At 47.1% G+C, this 15448-nt stretch overlaps 1 protein-coding gene across 1 annotated transcript in view; it reads right to left on the bottom strand.

Annotated features, from left to right (window-relative positions):
• Nucleotides 1–13822: 13822 nt before the first annotated feature.
• DDX10 (DEAD-box helicase 10) overlaps nucleotides 13823–15448 on the bottom strand; it is a 289033-nt gene continuing 287407 nt past the window's right edge. The window contains exon 18 of the mRNA XM_059392880.1: nucleotides 13823–14498. Within this exon, the coding sequence (XP_059248863.1) occupies nucleotides 14321–14498 (178 nt within the window). The 3' untranslated portion in view covers nucleotides 13823–14320. The remainder of the gene's footprint in view (nucleotides 14499–15448) is intronic.

Below are 15448 nucleotides of genomic sequence, written 5' to 3' on the forward strand. Positions count from 1 at the left end.
TGCACTTGGAAGTCATAACACCTTCTCAGACAGGTGCCGAGCCTCTCCTCCCGGTGCCCAGGCAGCAATTCCACTAATGCAGCTGGCTGTCCCTGAGACAGAATAAAGATTACTAAGGCAGAAAAAAAACCCATCATTTCTGGTTTTTTTTGTTTGTTTGTTTTGTTTTTTTAAAGGCAGCTTCTTGAGACTCTCTGAACAGGGCTAATTTCCATTTTTTTGAGAACTCAATAACCTTTTCCAATGCCAAGAAGAAAATCCCACCCCAAATAAAAACTCCTCAGGGGTCTCTTCTCAGATCTCTGCAAAGATTTAATGGCCGAGCAGAAGCAAGGTCTTCAGCTGCTTGAGCGGTATACCTGCTTTGCCTCCAATGAAGCCACAAGCCACCAAGTCTGTCCCAAAACCCACAGGAGCACCTCTTGGTGATCCCATGTTTTGGCTTTTCCTTTTTCCAAAGTTGTTCAGTTAGTCATGGAGTTGGATTCAAAACAATGCCGATGGGTCTCGTCCTTTAACAAACAGTCATGATGATTTTCTGTGTTGGCATTTGTTCCGGAATTAGTCAGAGCTGCAACCATCCCGAAGCCCAGGGACCCCAGTTTTCCACACTAAGTTCCCTCCGGGAAGCACAGGCGTCTTTTCCTGACTCTCTCTCCCGGTGGACCGTGGCTTCTTAGTATTTCCTCCTAGGTCCTCTGCCTCCCCAGAAGGTTACCCAAAGGCCTGGGGTGGCTGCTGTTCGTGGATTGCTCTGACCTCGCCCACCTAACTTCTTGGCCTGCAAACCTGAGGTGTCCCCAGCCTGTCTCTGACTTGCATGCCCCTGGGTCTCCCACAAACACAAGCTTTGTGGAGACCCTCCAGTGAGAGTGTTGTTTCCAGCAGGTCCTTACGGCCGTCTTGGTCACAGCAGAGAGGGATCCCCTGATTGGGCAGGGGGCACAGCCGGCTGAAAAGAGCCGGGCTTGCTGACAAGCCCCACACGGCCCTGGGCCTCTGAGGGCTGCAGACACTGCACTGAGGGCTGCGATTCCAGTATATTCCAATAAGAAGACAGAGCCTTGGGAGTGGAGATGAGGTGTTTATGTTTATCTCTTCAGGGGAGATGCCGCACCGTGGGGAGAAAGCCCACTGCTGTCCCGCCCCACCGCAGCTCGGACAAGGTCTGCAGCACCTGCTCGGGCCCCTGGGTCACAAACTCGGGCTTCCACCACCACTGCCAGGTCCACTGCCTCTATTCCGCGGCGCCTACTTAAACTCCCTCACAGGAGACCCTTGGGAACCCAGCTCATTTCTCTTCTCAGCCGAGTCGGAGTTCACTGGCCTCAGGGGTGGGAGGTAGGACAGGTCTCTTTACGGAGAGGGTTCTGTGAGGATCCCACTAGGATGCCAGGGAGGCCACCATATATGGATTAATATTATCCCAAGGAGGAAAGAAAAGGAAATTTGAATAACCCAGACAGGCCCCTGCGGAAACCTGAGCTACCCCACACATGATCTGTCAGGAGTAGGAGGGAAAGAAGAGGTCGAGACAGAGAAGTGTTTTAAGGAAACAAGAGCCTTCCCCAGTAGAGATTCCAATCTTGAGTCTTTGAAACCCTAAAAGTGTCCATACTCTTACCATGAGTGACCTCTTCATCTGAAAAGCCAGGAAGCAGGAAGCTGGGGACTCCGGACACAAATGGGTTTCTCCTGTTGCCCTATCCCCTGCAGTTGTCTTCTAGAACATTCAGGCTCTGTGCTCGAGTGGAGCAGAGATCAGAGCCTGACTCACCTGAAGAGCTGGAGGCCAAGACTTGAGTGCAGGCGGCCGATGCTGGGGCTTCCATCCCCACAGGACATCCCTGCCAGAACACCCACCCTTGGTAGACACCTGAACCCCATCTGCTCCCCCCATCAACTTGCTGCCTCCTTGGCTGGATGGACAGTTTTGCTATCCCGGGGAAGGTCAGGGCTGAGCCGGCTGGCCCTGGCACTTACCAGGACCTCGGGGAGAAAGAACTGTTTGCAGAGCTCAAGGGGAAGTTGGAAACCATGGCCCCTGAGCTGTGTCAAGCAGCCAGGCCCCCAGCCATGTCCACATGCCGCAAGAGACACTGAGCTGCAGGGAGCTCTCGGGTTCCAGGCACAGGGCCAGGTGGCCTCCCAGGCCATTGACCCACCAAACAGTGCAAAACAGGGATAGTGGTTGCCAGCGGCAAGCAGGGCACACCATCTCCACAGAGCTGGGGTGCTGCGTCTCCACTTGAAAGCCTTGCACAGTGAACCAAGGCCCAGGAGTCCCACAGCTCAGTGCCCAGCACGACCTTCCATTCTGGAGGCAGGGGAGTCTGCTGCTGGGCCAGCCCCGCCTGCATTCATCCGAGGCAGTGCAGGGCAGGGGCGAAGAGGCCCAGCATCACCATTAGTCGGACCAGGTTCAAATCCTGACTTTGGGCAATGTGGAAGCAAGTCCCCTAGCATCTCAGCCCATTTCCCCATCTGTAAAATCATCGCCTCCTCCCAGAACTGTTGTCTGCATTACAGAAGACACAGGCTCAGCACGGTGCTTGGCACAAAGCTAGGCTGGATAAGCAGCACGGGGTCATCATTCATGCACTCACACAAGCCTGTCTCAGACACACGCCGGGCAGCAGGCACTGGGCTAGGGGATAGAATATGGGGAAATCAGACACATAAACTGTGATGCTACAGCATGCATAAGCCTGGATATTGAGCAAATACATGGGAAAACTTGAAACTCAGGCTGGGAGAGGAAATCAAGGAACATTTCTGAGAAGAGGTGGTGGTGGTGAATCAGGGAAAGAAGGGGTATGCACAGGTCAGGGAAGGGCATGGCCGGCAGAGAGAGCAGGGTCTCCTGAAGCAAGGGCCACGAGTGTGCTGTGCTGGGACCCGCAGGCCAGCAGCCCTCGCAGCTGTGTGACATGACCGCAGCCAGCTGCTTTCTCAGAGACGCTGAAGGCAATCGATGTGTCTGTGCATATGATTTCTGATAGAAGCACACATGTAATGCTATTAGGTTCAAATGCTTCCAAGCAGGAGCCTCACAGAGGAAGTATTTGCTGACAGTGAACATCTGTGGCCTAGAGGAATCCAGAGCTGGTGACGAGGATGTGGTTTCAAATTTAATAACATTTTTACTTACTTGTGGATGGGTTTCTGTGAAGCCCTGGGGCCTCTGGAGCCAGGCTAATTTGCACACAGCAGAGACACACAGGTGTGTTTTCACTCAGAGCAGGAGATAATAAATAGATGAGGATGAAAATTCTAATTGGATCAAGGTAGTTTGACTGCAGGAGAAAATAAAAATAAAACCCCTTATGAAATACCCAGCTTAGCGGGTGGGGGGGCGACGCACCCAATCAGAGCGCCCGGCCAATCACTCAGGGGTAACTGACAGGCTAATGTTTCAATGAGTCATCTTGGCAACGGCCGGGTCAAGACTAGAGGTTGGGAGATGCTCTTTAATTTAATAAACCATCTGTAAGAACGGCAAGGTTTTTAGCTCAGCATCTTTGGCCTCCCTCTATAAATACTGCTACCTGAAGGTGCGGCACATCTCTAATTAAATCTAAATTGCATTCGAGACATTTCCATCCGGAGAAAGTCCTTCCGTTTGGCAGAGCTCTAGACCTCTGAATCGCAAGTTAATACGTGAAAGCCCTTACCTCCTGCTTCCCCGATGCACCATTTCCCGTGGCCACCAGGATGCCAGTGACCTTGCTATGAATGTAAGTAGCCTCATTTCTCCTCCTGGCAGATATAACAACTGACACTTCATACAAAACAGTCAGGATTCTTCGAACGATTTATCCTATCAGCAGCATGACAACAGCCTGGCCATCCCCTGGATTTTTAGACATGGCTCTTCCATGTTGGAGACTGGGGGGACACTTGGTCCACGTGTCGAACCCTAACTGTGGGGCTTGGCTGTCCACCCCAGCAGTGCTCACCCTGCATGCACGTTACCAATCACCCGGGAAAGATTCAAGGACCCTGACGAGATGGAGCAACTTGAATGTCCCGAATGGCCTGGTCTGATGTGGACGGTTACGTTGTATTTATGTGAGTGAGATGAGGACATCTGGGAAAGCCAGGGGGAAGAATATATAAGACTTCTTTCGCTATTCTGCATCTCTGGTATAAGTCTGAAATTATTCCAAAAAGGAAAAGTAGAAAAAAGGAAGAAAGTAATCGGGGTGGGGGGCAGATCTCCCAGGAGGCCTTGGGTCTCCCCTCAGCCCAACTGCATCAAGTCTCTGGGTTTGGAGGCTGGTCTTCTCAGTGACTGTGGCATGTAGTTTGTGGGAGTGAGGTTGAAGGTGCAGAAACTGAGGTGGATCCCCCCTTGATCATGTCCTGTCTGTAACTTCAGGCAGGACACTTATTCTCACTGGCTCTCCGCAGCCTGATCTATGGGATGGAGATACCTGGCTGTCCCTGAACAGGTAGAGGGAGAGTGCAGAGAGAAACACTTCCTAAAATGCAGAGCAAGGGAGACCTGTAGTGCCAGGAAGGCGTTCCCTCTGAAGAGCAGCCCAGGTGATGTACACAACACAGTGAGATGTTGGTCAATTAGTGAGGGGTGGCCTCATGGTCCCAAAGTGAGCCCTTCCACTGTGCCCACGGCTTCCTCTCCATCAGCCATCTCAAGCCAGCCCTTCCCCGTGTCTGTCGTGATAAGAACATCCGTGCACAGGGCTCACACCAGTAGGTTCTGCTGCCTTGGCTCTTGCCTTTCTATTTTGACTTCTGGCCCAAAGGAGAAATGGTCCTGTCCACTTACTAAAGAGAACAATCTCCTATTGGTTCTTGCCCTTGTCTACACTGCTGTGCTCAAACTGTGGTGTGCACAGGCATCAGTGGAAGAGCCTGTGGACACACATGTGCCCAGGAATGGTCATAGGAACACGAGTCAAAGGTAGAACTAACCCAAATGGCCAATGACTCACGAGCGGTAAACAAGTGATTCTACCATATAACAGAGCACTACATGGCCATAGGAAATGAAGTCCTGACACACACTACAACACGAACAAACCTTGAGAAAATTGTGCTAAGTGAAAAAAAAAGTCAGACAGAAGAGGCTACAGAGTGTATGATTTGATTTATATGACAGGCAAATCCATAAAGACAGAAAGTAGATTAGTGGTTGCATAGGGCTGGGGGGATAGGAGGTGACAGCTAAAGGGTTTAAAGTTCCTTTCGGTAATCATGAAAATATTTAAAAAATTGATTGTGGTGATAATTGCACAAATACATGAATAACTAAACACTGCTGAATTTTGTACTTTAAATGGGTGAATTATATGGCCTATGAATTACATCTTATAAAGCTACTTAACATTTTTTATAATATAAATAAAATTTTTTTTGAGAGAGAACATGCATGTGAGTGGGGGTAGGGCAGAGGGAGAGGGAGGGAGAGAATCTTTTTTTTTTTTAAAGATTTATTTTTTATTTGACAGATCATAAGTAGGCAGAGAAGCAGGCAGAGGGAGAAAGGGAAGCAGGCTATCCACTGAGCAGGGAGCCTGATGTGGGGCTCGATCCCAGGACCCTGGGATCATGACCTGAACTGAAGGCAGAGGCTTTAACCCACTGAGCCACCTAGGCACCCCGGAGAGAGAGAATCTTAAGCAGACTCCTTGCTTGGTGTGGAGCCTGGTGTGGGGCTCGACCTCACGACCCAGAGAGCCAAAATCAAAAGTCAGACAGGCAACTGACTGAGCCAACCAGGCACCTCTAAAACTATTAAATTTTTAGGAGCATATTCTTATTAAAAACAAAAACAGAAAAATATCAAACATGCAAAATCCACTTATTTCTGGGCCCCAACCCCAGAGTTTCCAATTCAGTACATCTAGGTTGGGGCCTTAAGAATTTATATTTCTAACACATTTCCACATAATGCTGATGCTGGTGGTCCCAGGGACCACACTCTAAGAACCACTCATCTATAATATTAGTCTTAGTTTCACTGACTGATAAAACCCAGGAGGTCTCTGTCACATTCCCTGGAAATCTGGAGATCTGTTTTTTTTTTTCTGCTTTCATTTTTTTTCCTTAAATATTTTCCTTATTTATTTGACAGACAGAGATCACAAGTAGGCAGAGAGGCAGGCAGAGAGAGAGGAGGGGAAGCAGACTCCCTGCTGAGCAGAGAGCCCAATGCGGTGCTCCATCCCAGGACCCTGAGATCATGACCTGAGCCAAAGGCAGAGAATTTAACCCACTGAGCCACCAAGGTGCCCCTCATTTTTTTTTCTTTTATATTGGGTTGGTCTAACTCAGTGTGAGGAATTATGTCTTCTGACAGAGAAGTTGTGTCTTCATAGGCTCATGAATCTGTTGTATGGGTTGCAGACACCCAATGCAAGGTGCGACTCTGAATGTAGGCTTCGCCCATTCAGACATTAGCAGGTGACTTTCTCATGGAGTCGACGGGACCATTTCATGGTATTTTGATGTGATTGGCTTGGACAGGAAAAATATCACAGTTCTTTCCAAAACTTGTCATCCCTCATTATTTGGAGTTAACATTCTTCCGTTGAAAGTGCATTAGGTATATTCTATCAAAATCCTTAATACAATTATAATATGCATACCTGTTATCTCTTGACTTCACTTCTACAAGCTTATTATTCTAAAGGGAATAGTAACAGATGTGTACAAAAATCTAATCGTAAGGACAGCTTATCATAAATGTGTTTAAAAGCAAAAATTTAGAAACTACTTAAATGTCTAATCATAAGAGATTAGATTATATAAAATAGCTGCATCTGCTATGTGTCATTTTTAAAATAAACTTTTCATTTAAAACTTTTTCATCATTTAAAAGACTTATGGAGTAATATTGAAGCCAGTGCAGAGCTCCCAGAGGCTGTGGTCCCAGTTCCCCTGTTTTTAATATCTTTTTTTTTTTTTAAAGATTTTATTTATTTATTTGTAAGAGAGAGAGAGAGTGAGAGCGAGCACAGGCAGACAGAGTGGAAGGCAGAGTCAGAGGGAGAAGGCTCCCTGCAGAGCAAGTAGCCCGATGTGGGACTCGATCCCAGGACGCTGGGATCATGACCTGAGCCGAAGGCAGCTGCTTAACCAACTGAGCCACCCAGGCGTCCCGAATATCTTAACATGATGATGGTACATCTTTCACAATTAATGAACCAATACTGGTAAATTATTATTAACTAAACTCCATGCTTTATTCAGATTTCCTCAGTCTTTATCTGATGCCATATTTCTGTTCCAGGGTCCCATTCAGGACACCACACTATATTTTGTTAGTGTCTCGTAATTGGGCTCCTGCTGTAAGCATTTCTCAGACCTTCCTGTTTGGATGACCTGGAGAGTTTTGAGAAGCGCCGGTCAACTGTGTTGTAGAATGTTTCTCAACCTGGTTTGTCTGACATCTCTTCTCATGACCAGACTGAGGTTATGCATTTAGGGGAGGAAGACCATGGAGGAAGGGTGTCATTCTCACCCCGTCGTATCCAGAGTGCACACGGTCAACCATCACAGGCGCTGTTGCTGAGGACTTGGTCACCTGGCTGAGGTGGTGTTTGTCAGGTTTTCGCTGTGAAGTTACTCCTTTTGTTTTCCCCCTTTCTTTTTATACTGTCCTCTTTGGAAGAAAGTCACTATACACAGGCCACCTCCATGTGGGCAGAGTATCTACGAAAGTTATTTTGGATTCTCCTACATGGGAGATTTGCCTCCTCTCCCACATTTATTTATCCAGTCATGTATTTAGATCAGTGGGAACTCACAGATCCTAATATATATTGGGTTTAATTCAATCCTACTTCATTTATTTTATTGCTCAACCCTTCTCCACTGTAGCCATTGAGGGCGCCTTCAGTTGACTCCCCTACCCTCCTTTGACATACCACTGCATTGTGAGCTTTTATCCTTTTTGAGCATTTTCTTACTTTCTGGCATGATAAAATTCAAAGGCAATTCAGTGGAGGGAAAAGGAGTCTTTTTAACAAATGATGTTGGATCAACTGGATATCCACATGCAAACAATGAAGTTCGATCCACATTGTGCATCATATACAAGGATTAAATCAAAATGCGGCATGAATCAGAGTGGACAGCCTGAAACTATAAAACTTTTAGAGGAAAATATAGGAGAGAATCTTTGTGACCTTGAGAAAAGCCAAGAATTCTTAGATACGACACCAATCCCATGGTCAAAAACAGAAAAAATAAACATCATCAAAATTAAAAGCTCTGCTCTTCAAAAAACAATCAGGAAACAAGAGAATGAAAAGACAAGCCACAGAATGGGAGCAAATATTTTCAAATCATGTATCTGAGAAAGGACTTGTGTTCAGAATATCTTAAGAAAACATGTAACCAAATTAAAAATGGGCAAAATATTTGAACACACATTTCACCAATGAAGACTTATGGATGGCAAATAAGCACATGAAAAGATGCTCAGTGGGGTTAGTCATGGGGGAGATGTGGACAAAAGTCACAACAAGATGCCACGACATACCCCTTAAAAGGGCTAAAATTAAAAAGACCAATCATATCAAGGGTTGGCAAGGGTGTATGGAAGGTGAGACTCACAGGCATTACTGGCAGCAATGTAAAATGGTACAGTTCCTTTGAAAGACCAGCTGGTAGTTTCTTAAAAAGTTAAACAGACAGCTGTTCCCTCTCCCAGGTGCTTACCCTGCCAAGAATGGAGGTTTTCCCCCCTGTTGGTTAATGGTGAAGCGATGCATTGCGGTATGATCCACACAACAGATTACTACTCAGCAATAAGAGGAATGAACTCTTGGTAGGCACAGCGACACGGATGGATCGTGAGACGGTGCTGAGCTCCAGGGGCCAGACCAAAATGAACGCATACTCTATGGCCTTATTTATACATGATTCCAGCAAAGCTAAACCAATCCATGGTGACTCAGAACATCTCCGTGGCTGGCTGGGAAACTAGAGGGAACTTTTAGGGCCAATGGGTATGTGATTGTTATCCACTCTACACATGTAGGGATAGGGGCACAGGCTGGTATTTCTCAAACCGTGTACTTTAGATGCAATTTACTCAACAGCAATTGTGCCTTGAAGGAAGGAAGTATAGACAGGAAGCAGAGACGACTTCTTCAAGGAGTTAGTTACATATACCACAAAGGGAAAGAGAGAAAGAGAGAAACTGGGCTGTTGCTGGGAAGGGATGGTTTTGGCTTAAGATGTGAGACCCCACAGCATGTTTACTCACGGACGGGAAGAGCCGAGGCAGGAGGAGAAAGTGCTAATACTGTGGAGGGAGGGCACACATGCAGAAGTGACATCCGTGAGAAGCAGAGGAGGTCACCCTGCTCGTGCAGGGCGTGGGCTCCGGTGGCAGCATGGACAGTCTGTCCCCAGTGGCAGGAGGAAGGCAGGGGGCGCGGGCACGGGGACAGCTGGGCGGGTGGGTGGGGTGGGGTGTGGCACTTCGGACAAGGTCTCTGGACTATTTTTGGTTTCTCAGTAAAATCAAAAGTAAGGTCACTGGCCCAGAGTGAAGAAGGAGAAGTTCTGGAGACTCGAGAGGAGGCCATGTGAACCAGATGTCCTGGAGAGCAGGACAGAGTGTGAGGCACTTGGAGGCCAGAGGAGGCCGGTGCTCCTAAATTTTCTAGTGGCTCCAAGCCCTACGGTTAGACAGATCCCTCCACTTGCTTCCTGCTGCCGAGGGGCTGCTAACGTGCTTGGGATGGAGACCCTGCTCTTCAGACCTCAAACCCACCAGAGGTCTGGCTGACTTCCCAACAGTCCCCGCTCTCCATGGCCCACGCGTCCTTTCTTCCCCACATTCCTCCCTGCCTGACAGTGTCCTGCGGCTGCTTTCCCCACGGCCCACCCTCGCTGTGGGCCTCCTCCTTAGAGTAGCACCCGGGACACAGTACCTGCTGAAGGGACGACGTCTCCTCTCCTCCCATGAAAAGCTTCCATTTCTTTATGCCCTACATCCCTGTGTCCACTTCTCCTGTTGGCCCCCAGGCTTCACCACCGTGCTCTGTGTCCTGGGTGACTGTGCAGGTTCACCCTACGGGCAGCTTGCTTTTTTTGGCTCGACAGACAATAGTGAGGTCCCAGGATTTATTCTCTGCCCAGGTTCCCCGTGGTCACCTGCGGCTGGCTGCCTCTGAAGGTCACCACCCAGCTGTCTCTCCTTCCCGCCTCTCCCCTCATTCCTTCAGGGTGAGGAGTGGGCACACTTCTGGGATGAGCCTCAGGTAGACCATCCTTCATGATTTCCTTACACCCTGCCTTGGCCTGTGTAAATAATCCTTTTATTAAATCCCTTGGAAGGCGGCTAATTTGTGCACACCATCTGTTTCCTGCTGGGACTCTGACAGAACCCTATCTGTGAATGATGATTTTAATAACTCTCCAAATTCCATTAGTGCCTTGCTACTCCGATGTGACCGAGGGCCAATGGCACCCCATCAGCAGGGGCCTGTAAGGAATGCAGACCCTCGGGTCCCACCTCAGACGCACGGGATGGGGTTAGCTCTGACTGCCAGGCATGCCGAAGTCCACACAGTGGGCCAGGCGAGTACTCGAGTTTACGGAGGCTCTTCCGGCTACAGAAACCCTGGAGACTCAGAGACGAGTTGAGGCAATGGAGTCTCACACATCAGGAAGTCAGGAAGGAGACAGACTTGCACAGGCATTTAATGGGACCGAGGAGAAAGTAAAGCCTCACGGAGACAAGCCCTAGAGGGTCCATGTGGCTCTCAGAGACCTCAGCAAGAGGGGTCTGCAGGTCTTCACTGCTCCCAGGCCCAGATCCTCTACCTCCCATGGATTTGCCTCACATGCCAGGACCAGCTGGCTCCCTCACCACTTCCTCTGCTTCTGCCAGAGTTCTCCTTCACTCACAGCAGTGCCTCCCTAACTCCTAATCTGAGCTTACTTTCCATCTACCGTGTTCCCTGGTCTGTCTCCCAACTCCATCCCTCTGACTACCTAAATTTCAGTTTCTGAGAGTAAGAATGTTACTTGCCCAACTTGTCCCTGTTTGGACCTTTTCGTACCAGCCTCTCTCGCAGGCTCATGGCTGGCCTTGGGGTTGGCTGCCAAGTCCTGATTCAGCAGGCATGGGGTATTAGCCTATAAAGCGTGTCTGCCCTAGGCTGTCTGATCGGCAGGGGCCGGGGAAGAAAAATCACACCATGATCACACTTCTGGTTAAAATGGTCTTAGGGGATAGGAAACGAGGTCTCTGAACATCAGTAGCAGGCCCCTTCCCTTGGACCTGCAGCACCCCCCCCCCCCCATCCCCGCTTCTTCCCTACCGTCCCCACCGCCAGGAACATCTGCAACCCCTGGCAGACTCTGACAGGCATGGAGATGACTTTTCAGGTTCAGGGTATTTCAAATGTTGTATAACAAAATTAATTACATTTTTTATAGCTCCAAACAAATCTAAAATGCCATGTTAAGCTTATGAGATGGCAGTCCTCCAAAGGCTTCTGCTGCTGGCTGTATCTGCTCTAGGAGACTCATGCAATTTTAGAGATCATCTTATACGAGTGGGTCTGACGAATGGCCTTGTGGCCTTGGGGAAGCATCAGGCGAGAATGAGGCCTCTGGGTCCTAGGCCACGTCATTACCTATGTCCTCCCCACTTCCTGCACTCCAGCAACAACACTCTCCCATGGAAAGTCATCTTTCTTTTTCCACCTTTTTTCATAATCCATGAAAATGATGAACTCCCCACCACCCCCCACCCCACCCATGGTAGCAGGGGAGGGAACTGTTTGTATTTCACAAGTACAGAGCCTGGCATATGGTAGTTGCTGAATTTATTAACATTTATTGAATGGATGAATGTTCTTGTTCATTGATTCTGTGTTTTTCTTAACTTTTCTCTGTGGAAAAACCCCCAAGTCTCAGTGGGTTTCTTGTGCCCCAAGACTTAGAGGGAACACAGTGGTTATAGGTCTGTGCGACCTGCCCTGTGATCGCCTTGCACCCAGAGAGAGGCAGTATTCTCTCTCTGCTCCATATTGGGCTCAAGGTAGAGGGCTGATAGCCACACCAATGCACCTTAAAGGCTTTGCTTCTAAAAGGCACATGGGCATTTCCACCACATTCCATGTGGGCTAACGGAAGTCTCATGGACAGGCCCAATGGGAGCGGAGGGAGAAAGGATGCTTTCCAAAGGGAGGAAAGAGGGTGCAGTGAATATTTGCTCAAAAATAACACCACACAAGAACACTGAACAAAATCTATCATGCATTGTTTATCTGAGTTTTCTACCAACACTATTCTGATTTTTTAATGAGTTTTCAAAACAAGCAAACTAAAATCCCCTACAATGTATGTATTAGCCAGGATCCATTCAGTTCCAAGGACAGAATACAACTCAAACTAGTTTATGAACCAAAGGCCTGGCAATATATTTATTCAATGTTTATAAATATGGAATAATAAAACCACTCTATTTCCTCTATTTGGGTTAGAACAAACAAATCTGAAACTGCACAGAGTGAGTTCAATGGTAAGCCTTCAGTTTACATACTCTTAGGTCCTTCTGTCCTTTGGAGATAGTCAAGGCCAAGAGATCCTATACCAGAATCTCCAAAATCTTTCCAGGTTGTTGTACCCTAAATTCCTTTGCCATCTATAGTCATTCTTCCCCATAACAGCCATTTTATCCAGTTCTCATTTCCATCATGCTATATCCTTCCTACCAGAGGTGACAATGCAATGTGCTACAACATACATTTTAACAAACTGTTTGGACTATTCCTGTTCATTCATTAATTCCATAAACATTTACTGAGAATCCATTATGGGGCTGGTACTGTATTTGGCTCTGGGGGTTACGCAGGATGGTAAGCACGGTCCAGAAAATTGTCACATAACAGGGGGGACTTATAAACAATGTCTGGAACAATGCATGATAAGCACCAGAGTGGAAGTAAGAAACAGCTAGGAAGAAACACGCTCAGCTCAGTGCTACGCCTAGAGAAATAGGAGGCTGGAGCACCGTGACCAGCTGGGAGGCCACTGGTGTGATCAAAGCACATCAGGAGGAGAATGTGACCCCAGACCAAAGTCAGAAGCTGGGAAGGTAAGGAACAAACCATGCTGAAGAGTCATATGAAGAAGAATCAATAGAATCCGCAAAGTGAAGGGTGGTCAAGGGAGAGGCTGAGAGTCACTGAGTTTCCTGGTGTCACCCACGAGGGATACTAATTACACAAGCAGGAGAAACTTTTCAGAGACAATATAGATTCTGGTTGAGTTGGAATTGTTTTGGGGATATCCAGGTGGGACTCTCCCTTCCTTGGATTCATGAGTGGTTTGGACCAGTTATCGAAAATTATTTGTGTTTTACACATAGAATGAGAGGGAGCCAAGGGAGAGAATAGTGAGAGGGTGATAAATCTATGGTAAAACCAACATGCCAAGGCCCAGATTTCCTTCCCCACAAAAAATGTGACAGTTATTCATAACCAAAAACAGGCTCTGGCTTGATCTGCTTCTTACTCATTATCAGGAGCTAGCTCTGGGTGGGACGCTGCAGAGTGAGCTGAACAAGGCTCTTACAGAAGACCTACCGCCTGCTGGGTGCTTACTAAGGCACTGGTTTTGGATCACAGTCTTCAGATTCAGGACTTCCATAGACTTCAAAAATGGATATGAAAACTCCAAGTGTAAGTTAAATGGCATCTTTAGGAAGGCTAATCTAAGAATATGAAAAATTCACTGTCAGGAATTGGCCAGGCACTTTTCTCTCAGGAACCTTCCCCCGAGAGTGTTCTCGTATTACTGGACACAATGAAAACATTAATATTTTATAGGAAATATGTTTATTATTGATCATCGCAATTCAAAAATACTCTTTTCTCAGGGCTGGTCCATCATACTCTGTCTCTTTAGAGATATTAAATACATCAAAACTGTGAGCAATTTTGTCTTACAGTACATAGAAATTTCTGTGTGGTAAGCAAGACAGGAATTTCTAATAATGAAACAAGATCTCCAGAAGTTGCTGGTAAATCAAAGCGAGCATCTCCAATGACAGGATGAAGGAATTCATGGGTAAAATCTAACAGAGCACATGCTGGAAAACGGGATCAAGAAATTTTATAATCCACCTGTACTCTGAGTTCGCTCTGAGATAGTACAAAGCACATCCTGTGAAAGGGGCTTAGAGATCTAATCGCTTCAGTCTGGAGGAAAGATCCTTTGGGCGTGGGACTCATGTCATCCAAGCGTTCCACAGCCACTTGTTTTTCCAACTTGTTTTTCCATCATCGTGACCAGAGGTTTCACAGAGAAGAGCACGGAATATCTAGCTTTGACTTTTAAGCAGATGTAACACCAGCTCTTCATCCTCTGCTAAAGAGAGACCTGTATCCAAAGGCTCTAAGGTCTCCCACTTGGCCTTCTTTCTGTTACGATTTGTGGGTCCCACGTCTTCCATTCCGCTGTTGTTCCTTTTTCTCACTCCCTGCTTCTTCTTGGTATCACTGGTGGGAACAAATCCAATGATTTACTTGATAAATAACTAAATCCATTATGAAATCAAACACTTCAAATAGGACAAAACTACCAAAAACAGATAGTTGGTAAAGTGATATTATTCAAGAGAGAAAGAAACCGTAACAACATAAGGATATCTATGTCATAAGTACCTTCCCATTAATACATGGGGGTGTGTGTGTGGGGGGGAGAGGCCCTACTATGCATCAGGCACTGTGGGGTACTATGTACACATGGTCTTGTCCAATCCTCACAATTCTAGAGAGTTATGAGTATAATATCCACAGTTTGGGGACACCGATGGCCTGTACTCTGGCTCCTATTTGTGCTTGTCCTGCCGCATCAACCACCTCTGTTCAAAGTTAGGTTATCCTTTAAGTAGCAGTCTGCAGGCTCACAGATATCAGGATACCAGACAACTAATACCTGTTGTATTAAGTTGTGATATATAGAACATGAGTAAAATAGAACCTCAAATGTTGCATTATTTTTTTTTAAAGATTTTATTTATTTATTTGACAGACAGAGATCACAAGTAGGCAGAGACAGAGGCAGAGAGGAGGAAGTAGGCCCCCTGCCAAGCAGAGAGCCTGATGTGGGGCTCGATCCCAGGACCCTGAGATCATGACCTGAGCCGAAGGCAGAGGATTAACCCACTGAGCCACCCAGGCGCCCAAATGTTGCATTATTTAAGACATCAAATAAACTACCCCATTTAAAATCTGTACCTAGAGGGAGGAGTCAAGATGGCGGAGAAGTAGCAAGCTGAGACTGCTTCAGCTAGCCGGAGATCAGCTAGATACCTTATCTAAAGATTGCAAACACCTGAAAATCCATCGGCAGATCGAAGAGAAGAAAAACAGCAATTCTGGAAACAGAAAAACAACCACTTTCTGAAAGGTAGGACCTGCGGAGAAGTGAATCCAAAGCGACGGGA

Source organism: Mustela nigripes, chromosome 1, assembly GCF_022355385.1.
Source record: "Mustela nigripes isolate SB6536 chromosome 1, MUSNIG.SB6536, whole genome shotgun sequence".
NCBI lineage: Eukaryota > Metazoa > Chordata > Mammalia > Carnivora > Mustelidae > Mustela > Mustela nigripes.